At 50.5% G+C, this 16310-nt stretch overlaps 1 protein-coding gene across 1 annotated transcript; it reads left to right on the forward strand.

Moving 5' to 3' along the window:
* The first annotated feature begins 197 nt into the window (after positions 1-197).
* On the forward strand, positions 198-15958 carry LOC147575451 (leucine-rich repeat-containing protein 74B-like). Its single transcript, XM_086682846.1, is given in 10 exon segments — positions 198-363; positions 1850-1992; positions 2428-2560; positions 3489-3695; positions 9194-9303; positions 10293-10408; positions 11167-11245; positions 13025-13120; positions 15298-15395; positions 15397-15958. Coding segments are annotated over 10 exon segments (1203 nt in total). The 3' UTR covers positions 15452-15958.
* Positions 15959-16310: the final 352 nt, after the last annotated feature.

Here is a 16310-nt window from a genome sequence, read left to right on the forward strand (position 1 = left end):
ACAACACCTGGGTTGCCCAGACGACGGCTGTCGGGAGGGGAGCGTTCCTATTGGCTGCAGCGGACGCCTGTTCGCTGCACGGCATAGCCAATTGATCGGCGCAGACGGAGGGTCCGCCCACATCCCCGGGGAAGGGCTCGAGTTGCTGTGCGGTGCAGTCTCCGCCTCATTGCTGACACTGAGAAATGGGCGTAACTATGAGGGGTCCCTACAAGAGGCCTGGGGAGAATGAAGGCGAGGAGGAGGAGGAGGAGGAGGAGGAGGAGGAGGAGGAGGAGGCGGCGGCCGCTGGGCATCTTGCAGGAGCTCCGGAGGCCGAACAGCGTTCGGAAGTTGATTCAGACTCCGACCAGGAGACGGAAGGTGCTCCCGGGCAGGGATGGGGGCAGGCCTTTCTCCTCAACTGGGAGCTTATCCCGCAGGGTTGCAGAGGGCAGGCTGGGGCCAAGTAGGCAGGGGACCCCTGTCCAGCAGGGAGCGCACCCCCCCGTGGGACACCTTCAGGACAGCCTGTGGTCTCTCCAGTCCTGTGCCCTCCCCACATGCTCCTGGCGGCATCAGGAGTTCCATCTTTAGAAGATGCCTCCAGGGGCGCTTGGGTGGCGAAGTCAGTAAAGTGTCCCACTCTTGATTTCCGCTCAGGTCCTGATCTCATGGTTTCATGAGTTTGAGCTTGAGGCCCGCATCACGCGCTGTGCTGACAGTGTGGAGCCTGCTTGGGATTCTCTCTCACTCTCTCCCTCTCTCTCTACCCCTCCCCCACTCACACTGTCTCTGTCTCTCTCAAAATAAATAAACTTCAGAAAGAAAGAAAGAATGAAAGAAAGAAAGAAAGAAAGAAAGATCTCAAAAGAAAGAAATAAGCTTAAGAAAGAAAGGAAAGGAAAGGAAAGGAGAAAAAAAAAAAAAAAAAAAGAAAACACCTCCAGAGGCACCTGGCTGGCTCAGTAGGTGGAGTGGGGGACTCTTGATCTTAGGGTTGTGAGTTCGAGTCCCATCTTGGGTGTAGAAATTACTTAAAAATAAAATCTTAAAAAAAAAGAGGGGTGCCTGACTGGCTCAGTTGGTTATTAAGCTTCGGACTCTTGATTTCGGCTCAGGTCATGACCTAACAGTTTGTGGGATTGAGCCCCAAGTCAGGCTCTGAGCTGACAGGGTAGAGCCTGCTTGGGATTCTCTCTTTCCCTCTCTCTTTGCCTCTCTGCTGCTCCCTCTCTCTCTCTCTCTCTCTCTCTCTCTCTTTCCCTCTCTCTTTGCCTCTCTGCTGCTCCCTCTCTCTCTCTCTCTCTCTCTCAAAAGTAAATAAATGAACTTTAACAGAAAGAAAGAAAGAAAGAAAGACAGAAAGAAAGAAAGAAAGAAAGAAAGAAAGAAAGAAAGAAAAAGAGAGAGAGAAAAGAAGAAAACACCCCCAAAGTGATGTTAAAATGCAAAAACTCCACCAAACTGTGTAAGAGGGGGTGTCCTACCCAGAAATGGGATCAGGGCTGGGTTTTCCCAACCCCCAGGAACAACGAAGCTAATGAATGTATAAAACAGAATTGTTTCAGTTTCTTCCCCCATAAAATGTTCACAAAACATACGTGTTCTGCAACCCAGTGGAAAACACATAGCATGCACTTTGGCATCAGACAGGCAGGGTCCTGATCCTGGCTCTACTCAGATTAGCTATTACTTTCTGTGTGACTTTAGGGAAAGGATTTGCTTTCTCTGAGCCTCAGTCTCTACTAGCAGAGGAAGAAATGCTTCTAGAGGGAAACACAGACTGGATGGTGACAGAGGGTGGGGGGGAGGAGGCTACTGTGTGTAGAGAGGGATCTACATTCATCATCTCCCTGTCTCCTATCAGGCAGCCATGGGCCTGGAGAACTGGTCAAGGACACCCTCTACCTGAGGTCTTGCCAGGCCCATAGAGTTGTGCCCGCCTCCTGCTTTCTGCGCCAAGGGAGCGCCCCAGAGCTGAACCTGCGGCACCGTGGCCTGGGGCCCCAGGTAACCTTGGGGAAACCCCGGGGCCAGGCTTGGAGTAAAAGGACCTCAGAGGCAGCAGCCATGGAGTGGCCCCTTCTTGAACCCATACTGCACACTCCCCAACTTTGCTATGTGCCAGGCATGTCCCATCCCCTGTATCTGGGTGACAGGTAGGATCGAGGCTATGACAGAACTCAGTGTAAGGGTTGAGGGGCCTGCAGGGGACCTCTAACCTGCTGGGGGGGGGGGCAGTCAGGGAAGGCTCCAGGAAGTGAGATCTGGGTGAAGCCTAAAAGAGAAGCAGGTGTCCCCTGGGCATGTGGGAAAGAGAGAGCCGTCCAGTTGGAGGGCACCAGGTGGGCTGAGCCCTGGAAACAAGCCAGGGTAGTGGCTAGCTGTGTCTGAGGCCTTCGCCCCTAGGAAAGACCAGGCCCCTCAGGCCCCTCTTTGTCCAAGGGTGCCCGGGCTCTGGCTTTCGCACTGAACTCCAATCCCTATGTCAAGCGGCTGGACCTTCGAGACAATGGGCTCTGTGGGGCCGGTGCAGAGGCCCTGGCAGGTGCCCTAAGCAAAAGCAGCAGCATTTGTGGTAAGTGCTGAGTTTGGGGCTGGTGGGCACATTTGAGTCCTCCCTTTCCTGAGGGGTGTGGGCTCCCCCCATAGCTGGGCCTTCTCACTTGGGGCCTGTTGGTGTTGCTGGTGCAGGGGTCTTAACACAGGGTGGGGCTGATGGGGGTGGAGTTAGAATCTCTGTGGTGCCCCCAATGCTGGCTGCTACTCCTCTCCTGATTGCCTACTCCCCACTCCCCTCCTTGGCTGGCCAGCACCTCCCCCTCCATATGGTGGCCTCCCATTGCCTAAATGCAGGGTGAAAGGGTCCTCCAACAGAGAGCCAAGGGGTGGACAGTGTGAGAGGGTGGAGGGCTGGGTGGGAATGAAGTGGGGCTGGATGCAAACGCCACCTCTACCACCGATGAGCCACCTTCTACCAGGGATGACCCTGGGCAAGCCATTCACCCTTGCTGAGCCTTACTTTTCAATCTGTGAAATGGCCCCAACAATACTACTTAGCCCTTGGAGTTGTACTGAGTATTAAATGAAACTGCATATGTGACATGCTCCAAGCATGGCCACCTGGGCCGTCATTGCCAGTTCCCAGAAATGCATCAGTGAAGACTTCTGTGGATGTATTATATCGCTGCCAGGCATGAATCATCAACAGGGTGACTGGATCTCCATCGCAGGCATCCTGCACAGCTCCATGAAGTAGGCGGTTTTAACCCCTTGACAAAGAAGCTTGTGGATGCGTGGGGTGGGTGTGGGCATCAGAGAAGCTGCCTGGGGGCCTGGGGAGAGGCAGCTGGTGAGTGGCAGAGTCACCATGCGACCCAGGATGGTCCAGCTGCAAAGCCCCTTCTTGCTGCCTCAGGTCTGGAGGTTTGGGGGATAGAGGAAGGCGGAAGAGGGTGGTGCCGGGCTTCGGATCCCACTGATTGAGAAGTGGTGCTGACCCCTAGATGTGGACCTGTCGGAGAACCAGCTGGGAGCAGTGGGAGCCCAGGCTGTCTGTGCTGCCCTCATGGTGAACCCAACCATGCAGAAGATACAGCTGGCAGGAAATGGCCTAGACGAGCAGGCAGCCCCGTACCTTGCTGAACTCCTGCTGGCCCACACAGGCCTGAAAGCCCTGGACTTGAGCCATAACCAGCTGAATGACCAAGCAGGTAACATCTGACCAGGGTCACCACGGGGGCACTTGAGCCCATCTTCCTGGGGCAGGGGTGGGTGAAGGTTGGCAGGACCATTCTGAACATTCATACTCTGGCTCCCATTTCCCATGTTCCACTTTAGCCTGCCCCTCTCCCTGTCCTTCCACACAGAACCCTTAATCCATTCCACGGAAGTCATGGCCTGCTGCTGCATGTGCTGGGTGCTAATTTAGCCACTAGGGACCCAGTTGTGAACAAAACAAAGTCCCGGGCCTCAAGGAACACACGTTAACTAGATAATTGTCTACAATTATTGGTGCCACAAGATAAACAAAAGGAATGATTTTAGAGAAGAATGCTATAGAGAGGTGGTTGGGGAGGGCTCTGTGAGATGACATTTAAGCTGAAATGCGCAGGGTGGGAAGGAATCAGCAATAGCAAGACCAGAGAGAGAGAGAGCATTTAAAGCAGAGGAACAGTAAACATGCAGGCTTATTTCCCAGACTGATAGACACCGGTGTGACTGGGCTAGTGAGCCAGGAGAGAGGGACCAAGCTGTGAGTTGAAGAGGCAGTGGAGAGCTTCAGGCCTACAAATCTTGGCAAAAGGCATGAAGATTTTATTTCAAGTACCGTCTTCACGTACATCCACTTTGATGGGATTTCTTGATCTCACCACTTTCTCTCATGTCCCGGGGCCTTTGCACAGGCTATCAGCTTTGCCAGGAGCATGCACTTCTACCTGTCTGTCCTCAAGCACTCCAGTCAGTTACAGGAATCACTCAGGACCCTGGGTTAGGAATACAAATTCCTGGGCCCTGGGTCTGCTGAACCAGAATCTTGGTGGGGGGATGCCCATGCATCTACATTTTAATGGGTACCCCAGGAGATTTATCTGATCAAGAAAGTTTGGGAATCACTTTTCTGTCTCAAGCTGCTTAGGGTAGGAATGGTACCAGCCTTGGCCTTTGAGAATCAGCCTTAGAATTTAACTGCCAGAGAGCCATTTACCTTCTAAGAAAATTATCTTTTTTTTTTTGAGGGAGAGAGAGAGAGAGAGAGAGAGAGAGAGAGAGAGAGAGAGAGAGAGAACACAAGGGGGGGTGTGTGTGGGGAGAGAGACAGAGAGACAGAGAGAGAGACAGAGAGGAGACACAGGATCTGAAGCAGGCTCCAGGCTCTGAGCTGTCAGCACAGAGCCCAATATGAGGCTTGAATCCACAAACTGTTAGATCATGACCTGAGCTGAAGTCAGTCGCTTTAACTGACGAAGCCACCCAGGTGCCTCCCTTCTAAGAGAATTATCATGAGAAGTCTGTGAAATTAAAAGAGAAGTTCAGGGCTGCTTGGGTGGATCAGTCAGTTAAGTGTCTGACTTCACCTCAGGTCATGATCTCGTGGTTTTTGAGTTCAAGCCTTGCATTGGACTCTCTGCTGTCAGCACAGAGCCCACTTCAGATCTTCTGTCTCCCTCTCTCTCTGCCTCTCCCCTACTCTCTCTCTCTCTCTCTCTCTCTCTCTCTCTCTCAAAAATGAATAAATAAACTTGAAAACAGGGAGAGAAGTTTATTTCAGACTTCCAAAAAACTATGTATAGATGTCTCCCAGATCTTCACAGTGAAAAAGTAAGCACCAGAGAGACAGCCAGGATAGTAGGGGCCGGAAGCTAAAGCTCTGTGAAGCCTGCACAAATATGGAGTACGGAGGTCTTCATCTTGGAAAAGGACAGACTCAGCAGGACCATTTTGTTTCCCTAAATGGAGATCTGTGGGGATCTCAACTGCCTTGAGGGGTGAAGAGCTTAGGTCTCAATCTCCCGATCTGACCCATGGCGAAGGTAGCCCCTGCCTCATAGTTGGCTACAGAGGTCATGAAGACCAAGTATGGGAATTTCAAGAGGCCAATCATGCATGTTGGAGAATCTCCTCACCCTCTAGTTGTTCAGAAAGAAGGGTTTCCCTACAAAGTGCGGACCACCGCTCTCTCTTCTCAGCCCTAGAAGCGTCTGTATCTGAGAACCCGCCGTGTCAGACCCAGTGCAAGTGTGGAATCCAGAGTCCTAGCTCAGGAAGGCATCACTGGGAAGTCCTAGCAGCCTTGCAGGGAGCTCTCCAAGGTGCCAAAGCATCTTGCTCCAGGGGGTCCTGCTGGAGTAGGCTGGCTTTCTTTTTCTTTCTTCCTTTCTCTCTTTCTTCCTTCCTTCCTTCCTTCCTTCCTTCCTTCCTTCCTTCCTTCCTTCCTTCCTTCCTCCCTCCCTCCCTCCCTCCCTCCCTTCCTTCTTTCCTTCCTTCCTTCCTTCCTTCCTTCCTTCCTTCCTTCCTTTCTCTCTTTCTTTCTCTCTCTCTTTCTTTCTTTCTTTTAAACATTTTTAACATTTTTATTTATTTTTGAGAGACAGACAGAGCGCAAGCAGGGGAGGGGCAGAGAGAGAGGGAGGCACAGAAGCAGGCTCCAGGCTCTGCAAGGTCAGCACAGAACCTGATGCAGGGCTCGAGCCCACCAACTGTGAGATCATGACCTGAGCCAAAGTTGGATGCTTACTGGACTGAGCCACCCAGGTGCCCCTCTTTCTTTCTGTCTTTCTGCCTTTCTTTCTGCCTTTCTTTCTTTCTTTTTTTCTTCTTTCTTCCTGTCTTTCTTCCTGTCTCTGTCTTTCTTGTCTTTCTTTTTTCTTTTCTTTTCTTTTCTTTTCTGTCTCTCCTCTCTCTTTCTTTCTTTTTTCGAGATTTTATTTTTGGGGCTCATGGTTGGTTCAGTAGGTTGTGATTCTGACTCTTGATCTTGGCACAGGTCATGACCTCACGGTTTGTGGGATTGACCCTGAGTTGGGCTCTGAGCTGAGAGTGTGGAGCGTGCTTCAAATTCTCTCTTTCCCTCTCTCTCTGCCCCTCCCCTGCTCACTCTCTCCCTCTCTCAAAATAAATAAATAAACTTAAAAATATTTCGTGTTTAAGTAACTTCTACACCTAAGGTGGGGCTTGAACTCACAACCCCTAGATCAAGAGTTGCATGCTCTACTGACTGAGCCAGCCAGGCACCCCCCAAGCAGGCTAGTACTGCTTAATTAGTGCATCTGTTTTTCTTCCGTGCATTTCTTCAAACTAGCCTCACTAAACCTGCAAGAGGAGGAGCTGAGACCATGGAGAGGAGTCAAATTCAGATCCTTGAGGGACTCCTAGGCTGATGGGAAAGACTGGCCAGGCAAAGAGAGGTCATTAGATCAGAGCCTGGAAGGATAGAAGCATAGTGACTTGGGCCTGAGGCAGCCTAGCCCAGCTGGGTAAGCAAGGCTTCCTGATGTCATGAACCCAGGTTAGAAGGACGAGGAGCTGTTATCCAGGTGAAGAAGGGGGTCAACAGTTCTACACAGGGGGACAACCCAGAGGCATGGGAGCAGGTCAGACTGGCTGAATGCTGACAGAGTGGAGAGCATGATGGGTGGCTGGGGCTTCTCTGCATTTTATAAGCTAAAAATCTCTCGGGGTTTCTTACCCTGCACTGCACCCTCTTTCCTTTCTCCACCACAAGTGTCTCCTTTGCACACAGCTGCACCAGCCTCATCACCTTTTGCCTATAGACTATGGCACAAGCCTTCCAACTGGTGTCCTGGGTTCTAACCCTGCCCCTGCCTACCCCAGTCCATACCCTACACCTGCCACTAAGGAGCCCGGCCTTGTCATTTCTTAAAGCCCTCCCTGCCTACTAATCGGTTTGTGCCCAAAAGTCTTGGTCCAGCATTGATGGCCTCTCAGTATCTTTCCAGTGTCCATCATTGCTACCTCATTTCACTGGCTTCCCCCCACCCACCAGGCCTGTGGGAATTTCCTCAGGTGCTCTATGCTCCCACATGCCTCTACACATTTGCTCTTTCCCATGTCTGTTTTCCACTGTGCATGCACACACACCTGGTGAGTCCCTCAGTCTTCAAGATTATCTCCTTTTTCCTCACTTTCCTGACCCTCCTCAAAAGGGAGTAAGTCCCCACGCTGTTCCCACACATCCCCATTTGTAGTTGTATTTGTAGTTGTACTACTATTTGTAGTAGTCCCACACATCCCATTAAGTTGTATTTACATTTGAACAATGTGGGTTTGACTGCGTGGGTCCACTTATACACAATTTTTTTTTTTATAAATACAGTCTAGTATTATAAGTGTATTTCCTCTTATGATTTTCCTTCATTTTTTAAGTTTTATTTATTTATTTTGAGAGAGAGAGAGAGCAAGCACGTGCATAAGCGGGGGAGGGGCAGAGAGTGGGGAGAGAGAGAATCCCAAGCAGGCTCCATACTGTCAGCACAGAGCCTGACACTGGGCTTGATCTCACAAACCATGAGATCATGACCTGAGCCAAAAGCAAGAGTTGGATGTTCGACCTACTGAGCCACCCAGGTGCCCCACATAATTTTCTTAATATTTTCTTCAGGTGGGGCACCTGGGTGGCTCAGTCGGTTGAGCATCTGACTTTGGCACATGATCTCACCGTTTGTGACTTCAAGCCCCATGTGGGGCTCGGTGCTGACCATTCAGAGCCTGGAGCCTGCTTCCGATTCTGTGTCCCCCTCTCTTTCTGCCCCTCCCCCGATCTCTCTCTGTGTCTCTCAAAAATAAATAAACGTTTAAAAATAATAATAATATTGGGGTGCCTGGGTGGCTCAGTCGGTTAAGCGTCTGACTTCAGCTCAGGTCATGATCTCTCAGTTTGTGAGTTTAAGCCCCGCGTCGGGCCCTCTGTTGCCAGCTCAGAGCCTGGAGCCTGCTTCTGATTCTGTGTCTCCCCCTCTCTCTCTCTGTCCTTCCACTGCTCACGCTCTGTCTCTCTCTCTAAAAAATAAATAAACATTAGGGGCGCCTGGGTGGCGCAGTCGGTTAAGCGTCCGACTTCAGCCAGGTCACGATCTCGCGGTCCGTGAGTTCGAGCCCCGCGTCAGGCTCTGGGCTGATGGCTCGGAGCCTGGAGCCTGTTTCCGATTCTGTGTCTCCCTCTCTCTCTGCCCCTCCCCCGTTCATGCTCTGTCTCTCTCTGTCCCAAAAATAAACAAACGTTGAAAAAAAATTTTTTTAATAAATAAATAAATAAATAAATAAACAAACATTAAACAAATTTTTAAAAATAATAATAATATTTTCCTCAGGTTACTTTATTGTAAGAATACAGCATATAATATGTATAACATACAAAATATGTGTTAATCAACACTTTACATTCTCGATAAAGTCTTCTTTCTAAAATCCAATAGCAGTAGGCTGTTAGTAGTTGAGGTTTGGGGGGGCGGTCAAAGTTATAGGCAGATTTTTGGCTGCACAGGGGCTGGCACCCCTAACCCCTGTGCTATTCAAGGGTCAACTGCTTCTCCCCCATTAAATGTGAATTCTTTTAGGACAGAGCAGGCCCATATAGGGTTCAACTTGGTGACTGTTGTGCCAAGCAGAGACCCTGGCACACAGCGGTCACCGGTATTATTTTTTGAGGGAAAGAACAGAGTGAATAAGGCCTGTCTTGGTGTTTCTGAAGGGGAGATGCTTGGACCAGCCCTGGCAGAAAATACTGGACTCACCGAGCTTAATATAAACTGGAATCACCTTCGAGGACCAGGAGCTGTAGCCTTTGCCAGGGCACTGGAGGTATGAACACCTCTGTCACCCATCTGCCCTCTGGCCTGTCCTGTGGGGACAGTCTCCCAGGTGCCATCTTCCTATCTTTGCAGCTCTTCAGAAATGACCCTTGGATCCTTCAAGCAGAGCTTAAAGAATATTTTGTTTGGTGATTTTAATTGTCCCAGCCCCATTTCGTGACTCCAAAATACCGTGCTCACTCTCATGTCACTTACTCAAGGGTCTGCAGTTCAATGTTGTACACCTTCTCCATTTATTACAGACATATGGCTGGTGGGGGACATCGTGCAGTCTGGTGACACATGCCTGCTATGGGCACATGCAGATGCTTCCCTGAGATGACAGCCCTGCACCCTGCGTCCCAGCACATAGTCTTAAACATCCCACCTGCTTCCTTCGATGTTGTGGTTCATAAGCCTCAGGAATGTGTGGCTCCTAGCCCCTGCCAGGATGCCCCTGGTGCTGGCTAGCTTTGTGGGGCCCTCCTCAGGGAACAGCAGCAGCTGCCTTGCCCCCCTCCTCAGGGGCTGACCTGGGGATCCTGCCCCACAGGGTGGTGGGTCAGGCTCTGTCCTCCCAGTGCACCCACAAGCTCCTGCCCTTCTCCCCATCACAGCCCCCCCAAAGCCCTTCACCGGAGTCCCTCTGTCATTCTGCTCTGTGCCTCAGAGGACCTGCCCTTGAGCCTCGCCACCCCCCCCCCGCCCCCAGCAGCCATGGAACCAGACCACTGTGTCCCTGGGGTCTGCTGCTGAGCAGTGGGCCTCTCAGTCTCTGAGGATCATCCACACCCACAACCACCCTTGGTGCCGTGCTTCCAGTCATTTGGTTCTCCCGGTCACCGTCATCCAAGCCACAAGACTCTTACCAGGAACCTCTGACCTTCTGCTCTCAGCCCGTGCTTTTTTGCACCCTGGGCCTCCCGGGCTCTGAGGCGGTGACCCCTGGCTTTCCCCACTTCACAGGTGGTCTCCTGGCTTCACTCTTTTGCATTCTAGGCAAACATCTTCCTGAGAGTCCTGGACATCTCATACAATGGCTTTGGAGATCCTGGAGCATCTGCAGTGGGTGAGGCACTTAAGACCAACAATGTGTTGGAAGAGCTCAACATGAGGTGAGGCACACGGGGTGGCCCTGTGTCACAGTCTCCAGATCCATAGCCACCTGAGGGACCAGGGACTCCATGATCCTGCTACTGTTTACCACCTTAGCAACTCCCAAGCCTACCACAGTTTACCCACGATGGGGCTTGAGACACAATCCAAGAGCACCCAGCTCCCTCCTTCTCACTCAAGTTTAGCACTGGGTTGTTGTTTTTTTTTTAAGTTTGAAAAAAAATTTATTTAAGTAATCTCTACACCCTACAAGAGTTCAAACTCATGACCCCAAGATCAAGAGTCACGGGCTCTATCGACTGAGCCAGCCGGGCGCCCCTCAAGTTCAGCACTTGTACCTTGGAGCTCATAATTCCTGACGGATAGGTGGGGGCTGCTAGTGAAAACATATATGTAAAACATCTTCACTTAAAAAGGGGAGGAGGGGTGCCTGGGTGGCTCAGTTGTTTGAGTGTCCAACTCAATTTTGGCTCAGGTCATGATCCCAGGGTCGTGGGGGGCGGGGGTAAGGGAGGGGAAAGTAGGGGAGGGATGCTCCAGGTGTGCTTGCTGAGTGATCTCCCTCAACACTGGGAACCAGGGTTGTTATCCAGCTTTTACATACTGACCTGCCCAGGGTCCCTGGGGCATCAGTGGAGGCTGGAACATGAAGCCCAAGCAGGTGGATGCACCAGCAACACCAGGTTGGACCCTGGGACCGTCTGGCTCTACACAGCTGCTCGGAAGGTAGCAAAATGCATATGTCTTTCTGTTGCAGCAACAACCGCATCTCTGCAGTGGGAGCCCTGAGCCTGGGCCTGGGCCTCCGGGTCAACCAGACACTGAGGATTCTTGTTGTGAGTGCTAGCCTGATGGGGCAGGCCCCAGCATAGACCTGCCTGTATGTGTCCACACAGATCCCTCCCCTGCCTCATCTCCCCACTCCAGTGGCAGCAGGGTACGAAATTTCTAGAGCCCAGATGAGGGAGGGGACCTCCTGGTTTCCTCCTATGACCACTTCTTTCCCTTGCCATTCCCTCACCCACCTCTGACCTGACCCCGGCACTTCTTCCGACTCCTCCCTCGTCCATCCTTCTCCCCCCAACCCCCAGCAGTGTCACCTCCACCTCCCGACTGTCCTTGCTCCTTCTCAGCTCACTGGGTCAGCCCAGGTGTACCGTTGGCTATGCTCAGACCTACTTGAGGCCTTGTGTGACAGATGGGGTTTCCCTTTCTTCAGCATTGCCAGTCGGGTAGGAAAAGGGAGGGTGCAATGGAAGGTGAAGCCCAAGTGGGCCACTGTGCTCAGAGGACAGGTCCTGGGGGGCATCCAGCCCTGCCTGGCTCTCAGCTCCATCAACTGGCAGAAGAGCACCGTGTGGGTGTCTGGGTGGCTCAGTCAGTTACGCATCAGACTTCGGCTCAGGTCATGATCTCATGGTTCATGAGTTCAAGCCCCGCATCAGTCTCTACTGTCAGTGCAGAGCCCACTTTAGATCTTCTGTCTCCTCTCTCTGTGGCTCCCCTGCTCATGCACGTGCTCTCTCTCTCTCTCTCTAATAAACATTAAAAAGAAGAAGAAGAAGAAGAAGAAGAAGAAGAAGAGCCCCCTGAAGCACTCCCATCCAAGCTCCCCCCTGCAGCCCAGACCTCTCTTAAGCTCTGGATCCCCATTTACAGCCACCTGCTGGACCATCCCCTAGATGTCCCATGGGCATAAAGCACAACCCGAAGGCATCCTCTCTCTCTAAGGGCTGCCTCTTGGTGGTGGGGGAGGGGGGGCTCCTCACTGAGTCAGAAGTAGGCGCCCAGTGCTCACTCCTCCCTCTCTTTTCCTTGCCTTCCAACCTTCATCTTACTTCCTGCAGGGTGCTGGGGCTGCCTGCTCTTCCTTCTCACTTCCCCTCAAGTTCCATTGACCTGTGCATTTCCCATCTCTCGTCCTTCCTTCTCACCTGCCAGTTGATCTTTCTAAAGCAGAAACATGCTCCCGTCCCCTCCTTGCTTTAAACCTGTCAACGGCTCCCCTCTGGATAAATCCAAGGTTAGTAGTATGGCATTCACCGCACATTGGGCTCTGGGCTCTGCCACAGCCCCTCTGCCTTCCACCGCTGAAGCTCATTCGCTCACCCCAAGCTGCTCTGAATTTTCTGCACATGATGCAATTTCTCCCCTTTGTTTTGCTCCTCCTGCTCTTGCTGAAATACCCAGCTCTGCCCGCCTCACCCGTAAAGCTCAGTGCGGGTGCGTAAACTTCACCTCCCCAGAAGAGTTGATGTACACTCTCATTGCACTTATCACACTGCATTTTCATGATGTTTCCTTTTCCTCTCCTCCCCGTGATGGGTGAATTCCTTAAAGGCAGAGCTGTGCCTTGTGTGTCCGTATCTTTGGCACCTGGCACAGATTTGGGCATATGGTGGGCACTCAGCCAGTGCATACTCCCTTCCCCTCTTCCCCAGCCTCACCGCCTCACCCAGGGTGTTTTGTCAGTGGAGACAAATTCTGAGCTGAGACAGTGGGGCTGTCCTGAGGCACTTGTCATCAGAGATGAAGAATCCTTCCCTCCCTTTTGACTTGCTCCACCTCCAGCTTCCCTGGGCTCAGTTTTTCTCAATTGTGTGTGTGTTTCTCAGATGTCCAGGAATCCCATGCGAGGCGAAGGCTGCTTTGGAGTTCTAAAGTCTGTCCGGGATAATCCAGGATCTGCCCTAGAACTGCTGGATTTCTCTGTAAGAGCTTTTCATAAATCTCATCTGTGATCCTTCCAACAGCCCCACGAGTTCTCATTTAGAGGAAGAAAGTAGGGATTAGAGAAACAGCATGTCCTGCTCAGATACTCAGTGTGGCTAAGTCTGAGTTCCACCCCAGGCCTGAATGGAGGGTCACAATGCCACTGTGGCTTTATTTCCACTCCTGACTGGGGGATACCGTTGCGGTCTCATCTCTGACTCATGCCTGGGTTCTTCATTGGCTGAGAGAGAATTGCCTCAGAGGACACTTAGCTCACTGTTCACTGACGTTTGGATTTGAAGGTTCAGTACTTACCCACCTCACCCCCTGGACTGTTCTGCCTGCAGGTGGATATTGGTGTTGGAAGATTCACTCGTGTGGCTTTGAGGGAGATTAAGACTCCTTTTCATTCAGTTGTGGGTTTGTTTTTTTTTTTTTATTTTTAGGGGAGAGGGGCAAAGGGAGAGAGAGAGAATGAGAGAGAGAGAGAGAGAGAGAGAGAGAGAGAGAGAATCTTAGGCAGGCTCCATGCTAAGCATGGAGCCTGATGCAGGGCTCAATCCCATGACCCTGAGATCATGACCTGAGCTGAAATCAAGAGTCAAATGCTCAACCATCTGAGCCACCGAGGCATCTCAATTGTGCCTTTTTAATATAGAAAATTCAGGGCACCTGGGCGGCTCAGTTGGTTAAGTGTCTGACTCTTGCTTTTGACTCAGGTCATGATCTCATGGTTCATGAGATCAAGCCCCATGTTGGTCTCTGCATTGAAAGGAGGGAGCTTGCTTAGGATTCTCTCTCTGTCCCTCTGTGTCCCCCTCCCCTGCTTGCTCGCTCTCTCTCTCTCTCTCAAAATAAATAAACTTAAAAATATATAGAGAAAATTATATAAGCAGTAAAACATTAAGGAGAGAATCCCCAAAAACAAGTTATTAAACTGAAATCTAGTCACAAATCACTGCTTATTCTAACCCTCATTTATTTAAAACCAGTTTTGTGGCAAAGTCTTTCCAGAGACGTTTTTACAGTTCCAATCCTTCAGGCTTGGGACAACTGATGCTTCCTTCTTCTTATTGCTTATTGCTTCCTTCTGCCTGCCCAGTTTCTACAGCTCCAAAGCCAGAGAGTAGCATGCCTTGACCATGTTCCGCTTGCTCTGAGAATTCCTGTCAGCACTGGATTCCATCGTTAAAAAAAAAAAAAAAAAAAAAAAAAAAGGAATTATATATGAAACTTCTGCAAAAATACATGCTTATTCAATATAATGTATGGTTATTAACAGAAGCTTTTAGCATAACAGAAACACCACAGACTTTGGAATCAGGCCTGGGACCAAATCCTGAGTCCATCAACATGGGATCTTCTGAATTGGAGAGCAACACCTGTCTAGATGCAATGTTCCATTTTCCTATTCCTTGACTGTTATTAGTCTAATCTCCCTAGCCTAGATCTTCTCAGTTTTAAGGGCAATACTTCGGGGCACCTGAGTGGCTCAGCTGGTTGAGCGTCTGACTTCGGCTCAGGTCATAATCTCACGGTTTGTGAGTTCGAGCCCGGCGTCGGGCTCTGGGCTGACAGCTCAGAGCCTGGAGCCTGCTTCGGATTCCGTGTCTCCTTCTCTCTCTGCCCATCCCCTGCTTGTGCTCTGTCTCTCTGTCTCTCAAAAATAAATAACTGTAAGGGAAATACTTCTAAATCCTTACAGTTCGTGTAAAACCATTCCCAGGGCTCAGCCTGGTCTTTCTGTGAAATGAGGCTAAAATCTCCCACCCAGAGTCATTGTGAAGATGGGATGAGATAGCAGACCCCACAGAAAAGGCCTATGTAGAGAAAGACACTATTGGTGCTAGTATCCTTCCCCTCACTCCCCGTGCCTTTTCATTTGTTATTGAGGAATAAGGTTTATGCCGAAAAGTGCACATGGATTGGGGTGTGAATTTCCACAAACAGCACAGACCTATGCAACCAACCTGCAGGTCAAGAAATCACAGACTCCAAGGAGCTCCCCGGAGCCCCTTCCCTTCCCTATTTTCATAGTTTGGGGACTAATGACATTGTCATCCATAGGAGAGAAGCTGCCCTAAGGATTTTCTCCAAAACCTTGTGTGTACCAGCAAAAACCAGCAAAGTTCTCAGAAGGTGGTAATGTATTGCCTTGTAATGGGTTTCTCCTCAGGATATCCAAGTGGACAGAGAGTTTGATGACCTCGCTATCTCAGTGAAGGTAATTCTTCCAGCACTTTATATCAAGACTGCTGCCCACAGAGTGGAGTACGAAAGACTTGCCTCCAGTCTACACCCCGTCCCTACTGGCGTCTGTCCCTAAGTGACTGCGGTATGTGGCTTCCTCTCACAATGGCCACTTCAACTTCCATGTGGAGAGTTCTTGGCCTCATGATGCTTTATTACCACTTGAGTCTGCAGTGAGTCCCCATGTCAGCTGGGTGGTAAGTCTTGTGGAGCCTGTCTTCATGATGACTCAGACACTTGTACCCTCCTCTCCATCCCATGGCCTCTGTTAATGCAGAGGGTGGGCCTTCCTTTGCTCACACTAATTTCCGAAACATGAACTTGTGCTGTGTGCTACATGTTGAGCTGGGTATGGGGTCAAAGATCTCCAAAGTTCCTGCCTTGGTGACTTCAAGAGACCATGAAAATATAAGGTGGTGTGTGACTGGCATTCCCAAACTCAACTTGCAGAGCGCAAACTGACACAAGGTTTTTGGAAGGTTTTATGTACCAAGAGCCTTAAAACTGCCTATGCCCTTTGATTCAATGGTCTGACTAATCTGCTCTTCAGAAATAACCAGAGATGCATAAAAATATTGATGTCCAGGGGTGCCTGAGTGGCTCAGTAGGTTCATGCATTCGAGCCCCGCATCGGGCTCTGTGCTAAAAGCTCAGAGCCTGGAGCCTGCTTCAGATTCAGTGTCTCCCTCCCTCTCTGCTCCTCCCTCACTCGTGCTCTCTCTCTCTCTCTCTCTCCCTGTCTCTCACAAAAATAAATATTTTTAAAAGTTTCACAAAAAAATATTGATGCCCAAAAATGCTCACTGAAAGGCTGTTTATAATATGAAAATTGGAAATAATCTAGATGCCCAATAACAGGGGACTGATTAACTAAGAATTGGAACTCTGCAATCATTAAAAGCCAAGCGTTCAAAAAACATTGAACACGTTAACAGTTTA

The sequence above is a fragment of the Puma concolor genome, chromosome D3 (genome assembly GCF_028749965.1).
Source record: "Puma concolor isolate L17-30 chromosome D3, mPumCon1.1.hap2, whole genome shotgun sequence".
NCBI classification, from domain to species: Eukaryota; Metazoa; Chordata; class Mammalia; order Carnivora; family Felidae; genus Puma; species Puma concolor.